The sequence below is a fragment of the Mugil cephalus genome, chromosome 10, assembly GCF_022458985.1.
Source record: "Mugil cephalus isolate CIBA_MC_2020 chromosome 10, CIBA_Mcephalus_1.1, whole genome shotgun sequence".
Taxonomy (NCBI): domain Eukaryota; kingdom Metazoa; phylum Chordata; class Actinopteri; order Mugiliformes; family Mugilidae; genus Mugil; species Mugil cephalus.
The window spans coordinates 4093361-4110626 of record NC_061779.1 but is presented as its reverse complement, the minus strand read 5'-3'; the positions used below and the strand labels follow the sequence as shown (position 1 = coordinate 4110626).

Here is a 17266-nt window from a genome sequence, read left to right as displayed (position 1 = left end):
AGATGGGAGCTCATTACTGAATTCCTCTCCACTCTCAGCTTTGAAATATAGATCGGGAGGCTATGTTTGACTTCTGGGGACCTGGATGTGCCGTTTCGCCGGCCGTGCCTCGCCAGTCCGGAGCGGATGAGCGGAGGGTGCTGTCTCGTGGATTAGCCGCTCCTCAGGTTTAACGGCCCCCGCAGCTTCACCCTCTATCTCGTCATTAGTTCAGCGCCTGCCCCTCTTCCTCTCATTTACTTTCTCCGCTCCCCATCTTTCCATCTATCTATCTGTCTCTTTTGCTAAATAGGCTCCCTGAAGCCACGGCATTAAACCCACAAATGGGGAAAATACCAGTTCTAATAATCTGATGAGGGCGTCGGAGAGAGTAGGAAATGTGGATATCATGTCGCACAGTGGTACTATTATAGTGAGCATTCACAGAGAGGCAGGAGCTGATAAGGCGATGCAAATTCATTCAGGTACTTTAATGAAACTAAAGCTTTGCAAAGCTGCAAAGGGGTTGAGGCTTTTATGGAAATTAAGCGCTGAATGGGAGTTCATTAAATTTAGTTTTAACCCATGAAAACCCACAGACTTAAAACGCGGCCGCTGATAAATGCGAAATACGTAGCAGCACTGTCGAGTTATGCATTCACCCTGGGACTAAACAGTCAGGAGGGACCTCTTATTACTTCTCCGGAACGGAAACATACAATACCCACCTATGATGCAGCAATGCTATTTAATGGCCCCCTCTCCACCCCCCCGGACCAAAAACATCTCGCCCATTTACTTCTTGACTGATAATCCCATTTACTGCGCACAGGACTCACAGGGTTCTGGCACGAGCATCCACTCGGCTACCTTGCATATGCGCTGCGGCGTCTTCGTCCCCGGTGCATACAGCGTGTTTATACCTTCCATTAACAACTTTCATTAGCGCCGACCTCTGTGGATTGCCACCAGCTACGTTACAGACGTTCGGTTAATTTGAAGCTGCTGGCTGAAACTAGAGGTTTGGGGAGCGCGCAGGTAAGACACACACGAACCCCCGCCTGCCCCCTCTTCCCCGCAACCGCCGCTTTCATTTCTTTCATTTCTAACTGCACCGCGCGATGGTCGATTCTCCCCCTGTCATTCAGTCACAATGTGCAGAGGGTTGAAGTGTCAGTTGCTAGGCCACTGATGGTGATTCAGTGTAGCGAGGGGGGGGGGTGGAGGAAGAGGAAGAGATAGGAAGGGAGGAGTGGGTGGGCTGTATGTACGGCAGCAGGGAGAGGAGAGGTGCGTCGAGTCTTGATACTCCCTCTGATTCGCTCTCTATGCAAATCACAACAATCACAGGAAATGCCTGGGCCTTGGCTCCAGCTAATTGCCACAGCAATAACAAAGGAGGGCTTCCTTTGAGCGGAGAGGCAAATTAAACATTAGTTTAGAGTTTTCTTGGAGGCCGAGGGATGTTATAATTACCCAGAAACCAACACATCAGCACTTTGCACGCCACGCGTCCCACTCCTGCAGCCTGGCGGAGGAAAACAAATGTATCTCATATTCTGGGAGAAAGGCGATGGGGACGGAGCAGAGGGGTGGGGGGAAATGGAGGGGTGAAGATGGTGAAGGGCATGGAGAGGGATGAGAGCAGAAAGCAGGGGATGGGGAGAGACATGTGGGGGGATAATGAGGGGAAAGGAGGTGGAGAATGATAGCCCATATCTCCGAAACACTCCACGCTGGCAGCGAGGCATCTAAATGTACACCCACTATTAGCATACTGACCCCACCCCCTACCCCCACCCTCCTCTGGCCTTTATCGTCGGGCACGGTGCACGGGAAACAGGAACCGAGCTCATTTCCCATCGCATGTGTTCCTAAATGTCACACCAGTGACGAAACGAAAACACAGCACATGCGTAAACGCGCGCTGGGTTTTCGTGCCCTCGCCCGGCCACGCAAGGGTTAAGTCTGTAGGCACTTCATTAATGTGGGTCGGTGCAGCCGAGCGTGTTGCAGGCGGCAAAACAAACAAGGCCGGATCGAGCCGAGATATGCAACCATGGAAACTTGGGAAGACGTCCTTGGACCCCACTAGGGGACGGAGAGGCAGAGTCCCTGCCCCAGTCGGGAGAGCCGGCATTGGGCCTTGAGCGATGTGATGTGTGCTGGATGGCTGCTTCCATGTTTGATCTATGTCTGAGGGCAGTCACAAAGCCTGACACATTAAACCAGCCCGTCTAACCTAAATGTTCATTCAAAAGGCCTGTCCCTCCCCGCAGCCAAACCCCGTCCTCCATTAGTCTGCAGCTCTGTCTGTTTCTTACCAATCTAGCTTTCCATTCCATCTGTCCGTCTGTCTAGTTAAAGCATCTGTCTATATGCCTGTCTGACTATTTGTAGGTCAGGTGTGCCCGCGCTTGCCCGGAAAGCCTGCCTTCCCTTACACAGTATGGATGCGTGAACTCATGCGAGCCACTGACCATGCCCTGGAAATGTAATCATCCAGCACAGTCGGATGTTTGCTTGTGCGTGTACACACAGATGTGCATACAGGAGTGCAAACAGGCGGCCATGTACACAAACAACAGAACTTCCACCCAGCTGTGATAGGGAGTACTTTTTAGAGCCCTGGTTACTTTGTGCTTTTGTTAGTATTTGGGCTAAAACTAAAAAAAAAAAAAAAAAAAAAAAAAAAAAAAAACGGGTTGTGTGTTGTATTAGTCATACAAGGCTTCACACACACACAAATTCCTCCACGTCAGCAAGCCAAACTCATAAAACACTCACTCACTAATTGGCATGCCGTAATTTCGCTTGCTCCTATAATAAAAGAAACCGTTTTTTTTTTTCTCTACCCCAATTACTTCACCATGTTTATGTAATGGGGCTTGTTATTTTCTGACTTTTAATATCTACCCCTCGTATAACTCTAAGCCATGTGAATAACGGCCTGGACAGACCGCAGGTTCGCGCAGGTTTGCGACTTTCGGGTCAATTAGGGCGGCAGCGATAAAGGTTCGTAAGCAATCCAAACCGGTGACATCAGTTAATTGCATAAAGTGGACTCAGATCGGCCCAGGCATGAGAGAGATTATGACACAAGGACACAGACTAAACTATGAGAGGGACAAAGCCGTGTTTTTGACACCGGCATTCAGGGGGGAGAAGGAATTACATCACCATGTTGGGGTTATGTAAACACGAGACTTACTGAGAGATCACAAGACACAAAGTTAAGTTTGAACTTTGGTATCTTTCTATATTTCTACAAACAATACTCAGAGCGTATCCCACTGACATCTGAGGTAAAAGCAGATATTGGCTCACAGGCCTGCACTGGGGGGGGGGGGGGGGGGGGGGGGGGGATCTCCACCTCCTCATCAGTAGGCCTAAAGACTATCCCATAGATGCACAGAAACCCAGGGGGGAGATCAAAGCCTGTGTGATCCAGTGGCTGTTACAGCAGCCCCAGCCTGCTCTCCCACTGCGGGGCCTCCTGTTACGACGCAGGCAACAGGGAAGCCAGGGAATGCAAAACACCGACCACGTCTGGTCCCGTCTACGCATGCAACCTTTCCAGGATCTTTAGCCAGGATTTCATCCCCCCACCTTCTTTGCAACTGCATTTACATTTCGCTTTGTACTCCATTAATTTCCATTTGACTGCACTTGCGTGTTTTTGCAGGCAGCATGAATAGTCATGAGCTGCACATGGACTCACACAAAAGACAAGAAGATACATAAAGTACTAAAATTAAAAAAAAAAAGCAAGATGCATGTTTCCTGTTGTCCTAGGTTCACCTTGTTCTCTACTTTGATTCGAAAGCAGCACCACTTCACTCAAAGTCGCCTCCCTTTCCTACCCCGTCCTCTTCGGGAGATGAAGCGAGGAGACAGGCGCAATTGGCCCCTGTTTTCTTCCCTCAGCGGAAAGGCATCTCAACAAGCTTGCTATTGACCACATCCACCAGGAGAGGGAGTGGGTCAATGTAACAGAAAGCAGGGGACCATTTTGGACCACTTAACTATAATCAGTAAATGCACCCCGGTCGCAATTAGCGCAGGGCCACCCTCGGAGTGTTCGTTTTGCTCACAGCTCTGTGTGCTTTTAATTCTGCTCCACAGGAACCTTGTAATGCAAATAGAGCTCCTCGCATACGGCCCAACAATAGGGAAGGAGGCGGGAGCCGAACTGCAGCACACCACTCCCCTTACTTTGTGGTTGTTTCACAGTTGGTCTCCAATGTTCTAGGCAGAAATGATGTATAACTCCTTATATATTTTCATAATGCAGTGTTGTAGCTGAGCCATCATGCTGTGAAATAAACTGTTTAAATGTGGACACACACAGTGAGAGCAAACCAGCGGGTTATTATCTGCTCAACATTCATGAACAATGATTTGCCCTGATGCAGGGTCAGCGTTGCTTTCGGCCGTCTGCTGCATCTGAAAAGGCCTAACCCTAACCCTTAACCCTAACCCTAGGGCTGGGCGTATGACCAAAACTCATGGTACTTTTTAAAAATTCTGATGGTATGATCACGTGTTCACAACAATTTCCACTGTTTGAGAGAGGAACTAATGCAGTAGATTGACTAAGGATGGACTGCTTTACTGTGATGATGAGTAAATATTGTCAAATACTCCCACACTAGTAGTAAAACGGGTTTGCATGGCCTTGTGTTAGCACTGCTAATGTGGACATTTACAGCTCGATATAAAATAAAAAAAGAATTAAATGTTATCAAGAATCATGAAGAAACTGGATTAATTATGGTTTCATTTATTTTGACATACTCATTCATATTTAAACTGTTATGTCTGCAATGTCAATAGCAGCACAACCGGCTACCGTAATAACTGTAGTCTGCGCGCAACATTTTTCTTCTCATTCATAAAAAGCTCAATTTTGGGACAGTTTCAGGGACAGCTTTAGCTGGGGGACAGGTCATACAACATGGGGACCTTCCACAGAACCGACACAGCACAAGTCCTCACGTTCTGCTGCTTAATTTTTTGTACCTTTCCATCTTCACTACGCCTCACAGTGTTGCATTCACTCCATACATGTTTAGAAGCACTACACTGAAAATGGTCCGGTCTGAAACAATGTGTCGTGGCACAATGTACTGAACCCTGTTCAGCTGCTGGTATATTAAAAATTCATATCATAACGAAAAAAATAGTGTTATTCGGTATGAACCGGTATAACGCCCAGCCCTAATTAGCCCCATAGCCCCACAAAATGGCTTTTTCCCCCCTTTAAGGTTGAAAACAAAGAAACAGAACCGAAATGTGACAGGTAGCTGGTACCATGCGCCGAGCCTCGTCTCCCGTGCACCGGTATGCTCCTCAAATCATTTATGATTCACTGCACTTAGTCATCCATTCTCCCCCTTTCCCCACATCCTGCAGCTGCGAAGAAAAGGCAAACAAAACAGACAGACAGACAAACAGACAGACAGACAAACAAACAGGCGGCCTTTTACAGAACAGGTGCTGTAGCTATGATTGATTTGAGCTGCAGCGCGAGTTGACGATTCAAAGAGGAGAGCCAAAGACGCATGAGCTCGAGGAGTCTGTTAAACTCTCTCCTCCCGCGGTAGCGCTCGCCTTTGACTAATTCAAGAGCAGCAGAGTTAACTCCGTCAGCAGCGCAGGCCCCTGTGATGCTTGTGGGTACAGATATTTCAGCGTAGCATACACCTGTTAGCATAGGCACACACATAAAGGAAAGCACAATCGAGTAACTGACCTCCTTTTCCCTTAACCACCTGTTTACTGTGCAAAAAGAGAAAGAGCAGACACATATTTACACATGATCTGCAGCTACTCTGTGCTACATGGTTAGATCTAGAGATTAAAAGTGAGATATATATATTTTTTTCCATCCTTGAAAGTCAGCGCCTCTTGCAGCACCGCGGTGTGTCGAGTGCTCTTAATCTTGCTGCCGCCGAAGCTCCACTGCAAACACGCAACGGTTGCATGCAGAAATATTGTGCTCCCGCGTACACTGAAGCTCTCTGCCCTTATAACCAGAGAGGAGCGAGGCTTTCAGCTCCTTTATGGCTTCTTCTGGATGCCGTGATTGAAATGCCAGACAGGCCTGCGCAAGGGACAGAGGTCAGGATAAAGGAAATGGAGGGAGGGAGGGAGGGAGGGATGGACAGAAGCAGGAGGACACTTGGAGGGAGCGCGGGAGGTTGAGGGGGGGGGAGGGAGAGGAGGAACGGAAAAGTTGTAAAAAGGAGCAAAGCAGGGGAAGAGGGGACGTGGGGTAGGGATCGCTAATGAAAGTTCCCTGCTGTTTTCTCAGCTGCTCGTCTCCCTGTGACCTGAGCAGCGCAGCGTACGAGGCCAGAAACTCTGGTTAGGCTAAATGGGCCATTTTTCTTTCTCTTTCAAACACACCCACTTTGCAAACGGGGGAATGAGCACACCTAAAACCGCATCTTTGTGTCTGACTTGAAGCCTCCTCGTCACCATGGTGACGCCGTGAATAACAGGTTCGGTTTGGGACTTTAGGCCTCCGGGGGGGTTTTGTGCTCCTCTGACACCTACATGTGTTATGTCAAGAGCTTGGCGCGTATAGTGACACGGAATGGAAGTGGAGAGAGGGATTTTGCAGGTTTCTCGCTAGCGTCCTATTTCCCCCCCCCCCTTTTTTTTAAACCTTCGTCAAGACCAGAAACACGGGAGCACATTAGCGGGCGGCGAAGACACGGCAACAACTTGAATAAGGAATTAGAAGGAGTTGTACGAGAGGCAAGTATTTCTGCAGCGGGAGCAATGACTCAAAGCCAATAATAATAACACTGTCATGGGTAAAATCCATACTTTTTTTTTTTTTTCTCTGAACAGAAAGGGAGCACAAATGCACAATGTACACAGCTGGTAAGAGGCTGCAGATGAAAGCCAATTTGGGTTTCTTTGTGTAACCGAGAGCTTCAGTTGGACCACAGGTCCCTGTGGAACAAAGACAGAAAGAGACGCGAGGAGAAGAGAGGGAGAGGAAGAGAGGGAGAGGGAATGTGATAGAGAAAAGGGGGAGAAGGGGGTGGAGGTGTGGGGGGGTTGGCGGGGGGGCGGGAGGATAGGGCGTCCTGGCCCACCTGGGCAAACAATAGCAGGGAGATGAGAGTGTGGCTCAAGGGCCCTCCCCGTCCCTAAAGTACACAGCTGCCGGTTGGGGCAGGCGGAAAGATCAAAAACAGCCCCGGTCTAGTTCAGGTGTTGGACCTTCGAAGGCAAACGGGCAATTTTTGGAACAAGAGCCTTGGTTGCCATGGCGACGGCCGCAACAGAGAGACTCTTTTTAGAACTGGAGAAGCGATGCACGCTTTTTTTTCTTCTTCTTCTTCTTTTTGTCAAAATGTAAAAAACAAAAAAAACAAAAACAAAACTAACAGGACTAATAAGTGTAGAAATGATTTGCAGACGCGAGGGCATTTTTATCTGAGTTGTCGGCGTTAAATGCATTTCCCACTCAAAAGTGTTTATTCGCGTGTCTGTGCAGGATCCACAGTTACACCTTAGATAGATCTGTGTAATATATGTATTTTTAGGGTGCTGAGCCTTGATGGAAAATGTTTTGCATCCACTTTTTGGCTGATAAAATTCCGCTTGGGAGGATAAAATGTAGATAGTGTCTGCTTAAAGCCAGTGCGAATATGGAAATGCCTTCATAAAACAAACCACAGGGGTGGGGGGCGTGGGGCAGGGGGTGGAATGCAAGTAATTTCCTTAAGGTGTGGAATCGCACAACTCCCTTTGTTTAAAGGAAAGCCATCTGTTTAATGATATATATATATATTCTGCATGCGATGAAAGGCCGTGTAGTGGTGTTGCTGCCTCCTGCAGAGGAGGGATGTAAGTTACGTCCATCCGCGCTGATAAGACACACAGAGATGCTGCGCTGTCGCAGCCCAGTGATTGCCACCTGGTGCCATGTCACATGCAAAAACCTCGGTGATATGTCGCAAATCAGGAACATTAGGCGGCTTGAGCAACGTGGAACAGGTGCTGTGTAGCAGGAGAGGACACGTAGTCTATTTAATCAACTAGTCACATGCAAATAGCCGCATACGGTTCAGCAGCTTTTGTTTTGTTTTCCTTCTGTGTTTCCTGTTTTGCCCTTTTGTTCTTATTCTATTATTTCAGCTTTTTTTTTTTTTTCCATTATTATTATTTTCCTTACTCTCAATCTCAGTGTTTCCTCTGTGGAGTGATATATAGCATCTTAATGCTCTATTGCTGCCTCCCAGCTTGTGCGCTCAATAACCAGCTGAACTCAACAGACAATCCGACGCTCCTCGCTCATAAAACATGGGGATTAGTCTTCAAAGCTCGGCGGCTAAGCGCACGCAGAAAGTTCATTAGTTTGCTCTTTTTTGTTTTATGAAATTTAGCAATGCAGCAGTTGGAATTAAGCAATAAAACACAACACGTCTGCAGCAGCGAAGTCTCAAGGAACGGGGGGGTTTTTGCCCAGAAGTAGACGAAAACCCTCTTGGATGCCGCCCCATTCCTAATGCTAACCCTTTTAATATTTAACCAGGATCCAATACAGGAGTAATTATTTTTCCAAACAAATTACGCCTCAGGCCAAAAGCACCGCAATCTGATACACCGCAGCAATACATTCCCTGTCACAAGCCACTATTAGTCATTTTAAATTATTTATCAAGCCTCGGTGAAATAGGATTTGCCTCAGACCTATTTTATGACAAGCATCCAGCCTCAAAAGAATCCAGAGTGGCTTTTGTATTCCAAAAAGAAAAGAAAAGCAATTTTTATGAAAAGCTCCCGTGGCTCATCTTCAGAAAGCCCTGGAGACATCCATATGTGAGGAGACGCAAGGTCAATAAAAGAATGACGTAAGTTATGTGGAAATTTCCTCTGAAATCTAAACAAGATTTCTCAGATTTCCCAGCTGACTGCTCCGCTATGCTAAAAGACGGCTAAATCAAATCAAATTGACGAAAGTGAAGTCACGGACCCCCCCCCGACCCCACCCATCGTTTCACCCTTTTGTTCACCCGTAAATTGTTCGAAACGATAACGAAACAATTTCCCGTAAATCACGACCGTATTATGTATCTTCAAACTCGAGATGCTATCTGTTGTTGGCATGTCTTGGGCCGTAGTTCCATTACTTCTTTTTTCATGGCGCGCTCTTAGCCTAAGTGAACAGTCCCGATTCCTATCGCGAACCGAGATGCCTTGAATGTGAGAAAAGTGCGGCGCTCATAAGTGGAATCTAAAAGCCACGCGGCGATGCTGGTTTATGACTTGGTGCTGAAAATAGCCCGTGTGGTAAGAACACAGCCTCATTTACTTCTACCATCTGCAACGACGAACAGCAACATTTTTATAGAGCGACAACTGTCACCATTAATGTGAGCTACGTTTAACTGGGCTGCCGAGCATCCTCCATCAAGTGCGGATTAGAAGGGGGAGGGGGAGGCAGGACGTTAAAGCGCATTTGTTCAGAATGGTAGTTAGTGTTGTGTTTTTGCGACGGGGACGACGGTAACTGATGAAAGGGAAAAGCGATACCGGAGCAGGGGGTCATCAAAGCCTCTTTCCCCTTTCTGTGCAGGGGGGCCCCAGCTGGCCGGCTGGCCGGCCGGCTGGCTGGCTGGCTGAGCGCTGCCCACTCGGCTGCTGCAAATTAGCCAAACTATTTACCCTCGTATATGCACATTAGCAAATTCCTCCAATTGAGAAAACAAATGCATCTGTTTTGTTCCGCGGAGAAACTTCATGGGAGCCGGCATGGGCCTCTGCACACCAGGCATTCTCAGCCACAGTGGCAATCAGTCTGAGCACACACGCAGTCAGGATGGAGCCAATTGCAGGTCCCCGTCGGGCCTCCCCAATACCCCCCCCCAACCCCACCCACCCCCAGTCATCTCCCCAGCTGGACGGCTATTGCTTGGATTACCCTCTCACTTAGTGTCTCTCCTGCAATCTGTCTGACTCCCTTTCTGCTTTTTCAGCTTTATGACACACCACCTCTGTAATTAGACCGCTTTGAGTTTCATCCCATGACCTGCCTTAAACGAGGAGACTCAGGGGCCTGAAATGAACATTCCTTTCCCTTTTCCCTTCATCAAGTCTTCATCGCTGCCTATTTTCCATCACGGTGTTAGCTTTTAAATATTCATGCAGGTGGATGGGAGAGGTGGTGGCGGTGAAAGGGGAAGGTGAGGGCAGGCGGGAAAGAAGAGAAAGAGAAGGAGCGCGAGGAGGAGACAAGGCAGCGCGAAGCGGTGGGGGCTACCCCCCCCCCCCCCTTTTCTGGAGCTCCCTACGGAGGGATAGCGGGCATGCAGGAACGGTGGAGAGAGGGGATCAGCAGGAGGCCTCATGATTTATTTAGACCCGTGGGCACCTGTGCCAGTCAGCCCGCTGATCGCAGACATCACCCAGCCAACCCGCCCAGCGCTTCAATCCCCCCCCCCCCCCCTCCGAAAAAAAAGGTCAAATTCATGAAAATGAATACAGGACTGCTGCTGGGACAGATTTCACCTGTCCTGTTAATGATTTTGAGACTGAAATGAGGGGGGAAAAAAACAAAAAAACCCACCATTGTTCTCAGCAAACCTGGACATTTTAATGATCTCCTAGATTTCAGTCTGCAGCGTTAACACACGCACGGCTGAATGAGTCGCCGCTTGTGCGCTGCCACCGTTTGCTAAACACCCAAAAAGCTTAGCTGAGGAAAAATCCTATGTTTCAAATAAGCCAATCAATACAGAGCAGCCTCGGTGAGCCGGAGTGGGCGGCTCGCTGTGTTTTATCAAGGCGGCTTAATTTCCGTCGGCTTAATATCCTGGGAAATGTATGGAAATTGAACTGCGAAGGGAGAACAAAGGCGGGTAGCCGGGACAAAAAAAAGAAAAGAAAAAAAAAACCCCAACAATGTGGTGAAACTTGGAAAGCTCCGTCTTATCGCAAGCAGAGGTGCGCAAACACATGTGCCGTGCGTGCACGCACCTGGCTGACCTCTCGGAGCGCATCGATAGGCGCGTCCGTCAGCCAAGTTCAAAACCTTCTTCGGGAGTTAGATGATTCTCATTCATTGTCTGCGGGTGCCAGTGCTGCTGTATATGTTCCGACTGCATATGCTCGACTACCGGTAGTTAATTAGCCTAGCTGCTACATGTCTCCTGCTTGCTGACTGCTCTGTGGAGACACATGGAAAAGCTGCCCAGAGGCAAATTATAAATGAGAAGCAGGTTATTAGGATCCTGTCATGCATACTAAGGTGTTGTGACTGTCATAAAAAGCCCAGTAGTGAATACACAATGGAGTAATTATCATTTTAGGGGGTTCAGATCCTGATAATAATCAATGACTTCAACAGTAAACAACAACAAGGAGGAGAAGACGGCCCTGGCCCTGAGTGATCACATGCTGGAAAATATTCAAGTCAGCTAAAAACGTACCAGCCAGCCATTCAGGCTGAAGCCAATGAAAGCTCATCTGAATTAGTTATAATCTCCACTGCTTGGGGAAAGAGTGCGCAGATCCAGGTACCGAGGAGGAATGCAAAACAACAACCTTCCGTGCACCCTCATCCCTCTACCCACTTCTTTCCCACAATAGTTTTCTGAGAAACCTCCTAATAAACAACACCTGCACTATTAACGGCGCCGCCGCCGAACAGATCCGTCTTCCTGTCCTTTTCCAACTCATCCTGCCTCGGCGAGCAACCCGATGCTGGCTGGCGTCTGCCTACCTTCAGCTCCCTCCCTGGCACATGCACTTTAGCGCACGCTTGACAGAACAGTAACTAATAGCAACCTCATTCATTAAAACGCCCCTTGATGTTTCGCACGGAGGCAGGGTAAATGTGCTGGAACGCCTGTCCTGTCTGTCTGGTTGTGTGACGCTGACGACAGATAGACAGATAGACAGATAGATAGATAGACAGACAAACAGATAGATAGACAGACACACACCCTCAGCCCGAGCAGCATCTGCACCACCTCTGACGGAGATACATATTTCATCAGCGAAAGGCTGGGACATAAAGCCCGGGGGTGTCAGGGATCCTGCTGTCGCGTCAGCTGCACCCATCTTTACACGAACTAAAATATAGACTCTAAAAGATGAAAAAAAAAAAAAAAAAAAACCACAATACGAGCCTTTTGTGAAGTTTCCATTTAAATGCATTGAGATCTCTTCCGTCAGAGGCCTCTAGCTTCACACTGAGGGACAGTACACAGACGCCGGACACTTTACTGCCAATTACTGCCAACATCAACAGCCATATATCTTCCACTCACGGGTTAATTCCTCGGGCTGTGCTTCTGCAGCATATACCAAGTCTCTGATATACTGCATGTTGTCCATTCTTGTTTGAAGTATGTAGTCTGCAATGTGTGCATTTTAAATCAGAGGTAGACGCCGGGAGGTGCTGGCATGTGCGGAGCTTCAGGCGACTGGGTTGTTTAATTACTCCAGGAAATTGCTCTGTCTCTTTTTTGTCTTGTGGAGCAAGGCCTCTTTTTTTTTTCTCAAAAAGTAAAAAAAAAAAAAAATGAACATGAGAGAGAAATTTAAGTCCTGCCTGACTCAGAAGAAGAAGAAAAAGTGAGCATAAGCGCTCAGGAGGAATCCTGGATTTAAATCCTTGGATTTAATTTCTAAATTATTTGTCGCTGTGATTGCAGCCTCCGCCTTACTTTGCAAAATTCAACGACGTCCCTCCTACTCTCGATAGTCCACGCATGTGAACAACTTCATTTGAAGCAACAGAGAAAACTGTTGTTGGAGGATTAGCCAATGCAACTGCAGAGGATGTATGAGTTTTATCTCAGTACCTGGGATTGCAAACTACTGTAGATACCATGCCTTAGTATTTGCATGAGTCGAGCCTTTAGGAATTTGTGTTTTGGAAGCCATGATTAGTCAGGATCCCATCTGGGCCTTTGGACAGTAGGACGCGTCTCCTTCAAATCACTTTACAGGTAGTTTTCCTGTAGCAGCACTCTCCTCCTTCCAGCTATGGAAACTTTACATAAACGTAAATAATGCTTCCCTTCTCATGGCCCTAACCCGATGAGATAAATAGGACAAAAATGCTCAGCCGGGACACGACAATAATCCCTTTATCTGGCACAGGGTGAGCTTGACTAGCCAGCTTACTTGTTACATCATTAGCTCCGGGGAAGAGGGGAAGAAGAGGAGCAGGGAAGGGGGGGGATAAAAGAGGTAGGACCAGGGTTGGGTCACAGCGTGATGTAATCAAGAAAGCATTAATTAATTACAGGACAGAAAGATGTTTAAGGTAACAACGGCCGTGGATTAAAATATATCTCTGAGCACAGAAGTCTGAAAGGCAGGCCTATCTGACAGTGACAGATGAGTTTAGTTACATGACCCTGTATTTGCTAAGCACTGAAGCGGACAAAGTTGAAACTCTAAGCAACCTGAGAGCTGCTCGTGTTTACCTTGAATACTGGTATTTTATTTGCATGACTCAAGCCTCGTGGAAAATCCACAAGGATTCGTTTGCAAAGGCCATTCCGGCATATGCAGCGTCAACAGCAGACAATATCTGTGATATCCAAAATGCAAACAGCGTTCTCACAATCGAGTGGAAGCACAAGAGGAGGAACAAAGGCTTTGTACGTCCATAATCTCCACAATTAAAACAACTCTTTCTTCCTAAAGCAGGTAGAGGAGAAAGGCAAACACACCGCTCTCCCGATCCCTCCTCACCATTGTGGCCATTTCATCCCATCGATCAGAAAAAACGAGGCGTTGGTGGGAGAATCTCAGATATCTTATTTAATCAAAGAACACAAGGCGAGGATGTGGTTGCTATTGTAGAGGATGCAGAGCAACGCAGGGAAAACACACCTGTATGTGATCTCCACCTTGTAAAGGTACAGGCAACTGAAACCACCCTGATATCTTCTCATCTGAAATCATCAAAGACGGTTTGATGTTCCCTAAAGCTTCAGAACTCCCCATGAACTCTACCCGCAGCCAAAGTTTGTTTGCTGCCCCACGCCGCACTTAATGTCAAGGCACCCCTAGTGCTCATCGCCAGTGAGCTCATTCTTTGACTCGAACGGTAAGACTTGCCTCATTCCACAAAGCGAGCCCTTGGTTAGGCGTGCGCACTGTAGACACACAGTCGCTGCGCAGCACAGGGAAAAAAAACCCAAAAAACAGCGGTGTGCGTATCACCTCCCAGTCCTCGCAAAACCAGGGTCACCAAGTGTAAGGTTTTGGTGGCTGCTGGGTAATTTTCTGGTGAGTGTCAGTCTTTCTTTTCCACCGTTCCGCTGCCAAGAGGAAATGAAGGGATGATCTCTCCTCTATCCTCTCTCCTCCACTCCTCACTCCCAGCGAAAAACAAACAGGAACACTTTATAACCTGATGTTGACCTACAGCGAGGAACAACAACAGCCACCACTAGTGGTGTTTACTCCAGGATGAGTTACTTAATCTGATACAACAGCGCAGGCCCTGCTGGAATGGCACGGTGCAGTTCCCATAAAGGGATCTTAAAGCGCTTCTGTTTTAAGAGACAGTTGAGGAGCGGTGTTTATGGAAGAGAATTCAATAAACTGCGTAGATCATTTAAAATAATACACCTGTCGGATGTGATAAAATGTTTTAATGTTGTGGAAACAGCCGTTGGGATTCTGCTGCTGTTCACCCTAATTTCTGTCTTTTGTAAACCGTCTGCCTGGAAACAATGGCCTCCAGTGTTAAACTGTAAAGATAACAACATCTAATTCTTCAATCAATAGGATCCACCAAATGGAGACCACAAACTTCCCTCTGTAGAATCAACACTATGCACAGTTGCACAGCAGCCACCTGGTGTGTGTGTGTGTGTGTGTGTGTGTTTACATATGTGGTACCAGGGCTCACACACACCTGTTCTTCCTTCAGCCCCGGCCCAGGCACCAGGCCTGAGCCCCAAACAAAGCTTCCCTCTGTACAGACACGGACGCTGTTTGCCTCCTTGCTGAATCGGCTGAAACCCAAACACGCCGCCGTTTGCCACGTTTTTTTTTTTTTAAAAAGTGGCAGGAGAAAGGAGAAGAAAGAAAAAAAAAAAAAAAGATCTTCTCAGAGAGTCATCTGGTTCCAATGCACGGACCGCTGGTGTGGATTACACACCAGCACATATTACAGGAGAACTCGGGCTGACCCTTCATCTCGATCCCGCGGCGAAATGGGAGCCATCCAGCCACGGTGACTGAGGGGTGGAAGGGGTGGAGGGGGGGGGTGAGGATCTGAGGGCCTGGGGAGCAGAAGGGTGAATAGAAGCCTGTGGGCAGACGGCCACCCCACATGATTGGTGCCCTTCTTCTATGAGGGAGATCTTTTCAGAAACCTTCTATTGAAAAACATGAAAACCCCCCCTGAAACTCTCGACGATGCCGAACAATGTCGTCGGTTCAAATATTCAAATGTTCCCTGTGGCCTGTCGGGCCTCTAGCAGACCTTCGACAAGTTGTGAAGAAACCGAGGAGGTCTTCCATAATCATCAAAGTAACACTACAACATGCTTGCTTTATCACATTAAACCTAATAAGCAGCTGGCTCCTCAGCAGGCCTTTGAGTTTTACTGCCCTGTATCGTGTTGGAAGGGGATTTACTAGGGAGGTAAACAAGCACGAGAAAACGAGAATTGGAACGAAGCAACAGCTCATAAGGTTGGCGGCAAATCTGGACCAGCTCAACAATGGAAAACATTCCCATTAAAACAGCGATAAACCAAACAAGATGCAGGCAGCACCATCGTCCAAACAGAGCGAGCAGGAACGTTTTCTTTGCATCTACGACGTCTTTCACGTCCATGACAAACTAATCATAATGACAAAGAAGCCGTTCTTACCTGTAGTATCTGGACTGTAGATATGTGGAGCAGACCGCTTTGGACACGTGGCTGGCGGAGCCGAAGTCAATGACTTTGACTCTGTAGGGCTGCCGAGATGGATCCACGAGCATGATGTTCTCTGGCTTCAGGTCAGCGTGAATCAGCCCCAGGCTCTTTAGTTTCATTAGAGCTGTGGCCACCTGCTGCAGCACGGGTCTGATGTATTTGAGTGGCAGAGGACTGAACTTGTTCTGCTTGAGGAAATCGTACAGGTTCTGCTCCAACATCTCAAACACCAGGCACGTGTGGTTCTTGTGCTGGAAGCACTCGTAGGCCCTCACAAAGTTGTAGTCATCTGCGCTCTCCGTGCTGAGACGTGCAAGGATGCTGACCTCGATCTGACCCTGCCGTGCGTACGAAGGGTGGTTCTTCAAGATCTTGATCGCCACTATCTCGTTAGTACCCCTCTTCCAGCACTTGACCACCTGTCCGAAGGTACCTCGTCCCAGGAACTCCAAGACTTCGTAGGTGTTGGTCATGGAGCAGAGCACCTCATGCTGCACCAGCTGGTAGTCCCCCTCATTGTTGGAGCCGCTGTTCTTGGACGTCGCTGTGGAGGTGGCGGTGGCCACCGTGGCCACCGTGGCCCCGCTGGCCGCTCCGTTCTGGATCATGGGTGGGCCGTGCTCCTCAATGATCTGCACGCTGCTGTTGTTGTCAAGCTCCTCACTCTTGCGCTTAAGCCCGCATCGCTGGTAGGTGTCCAGGAGACTGACGGTGCTGCGGCGTGTCAGGTTGTGAACCCCAACGGCGCCACCCACACCGCTACCACCCCCGCCACCTCCACCACTACTGTTGCTGCTGCTGCCGCCTCCACCCCCGCTGCCCAGCAGAGACCCCACGGCCCCCGAAGTGCTGCTGGCTGAGGCGACCACAATGTGGCCCGCGCTGGCTGGGAAGATGAGAGCCTGCTCGTAGGGCAGGGTGGAGCTGGCGACCTGCAGGGAGCTGTTGATGCCAAGGGGGCCACTGGTGGCCGACACGTTCTTGCTGCTGTTGTGGGTGTAGACTTTGCTGTGTGTGCCGTACCCTGTCATATCCCAGTTACAACTCTGCTCCACCTTCAGTTTCTTCACGCTAAAGAAGGCACTTGACTGGAGAGTGTGAGGGGAGAACACTTGCACTTGCGAGGCCATACCTGAGAGGCAACAGAGGGGAGGAGCGGGGAAGACAGGAGGGGAATGAAAGTGAGAGGTTAGGAATTTGAGAGTGTCTGAAACATGAGTGGTAGTCAGAAGCTTTAAATAAAGACAGCTTGGCTCAGAGTAGGTCATTAAAACACTGAGCACGCTGATGCGTCAGCGTGTTAACCCAAGACCTCTTTAACATCATAGTAAAGTAACAGGCCAAAATATCATTAAGCATTTGTT

At 48.3% G+C, this 17266-nt stretch overlaps 1 protein-coding gene across 5 annotated transcripts in view; it reads right to left on the bottom strand.

Moving 5' to 3' along the window:
* hipk2 (homeodomain interacting protein kinase 2) overlaps nucleotides 1–17266 on the bottom strand; it is a 76469-nt gene that overhangs the window by 42691 nt on the left and 16512 nt on the right. For all 5 annotated transcript variants that reach the window (XR_007113592.1, XM_047597218.1, XM_047597219.1 and 2 more), the window contains exon 2: nucleotides 15855–17034. Coding sequence is in view for 4 of the 5 variants with exons in the window: in XM_047597218.1 (XP_047453174.1) it covers nucleotides 15855–17034 (1180 nt within the window). In the remaining variant the exon portion in view is untranslated. The remainder of the gene's footprint in view (nucleotides 1–15854; nucleotides 17035–17266) is intronic.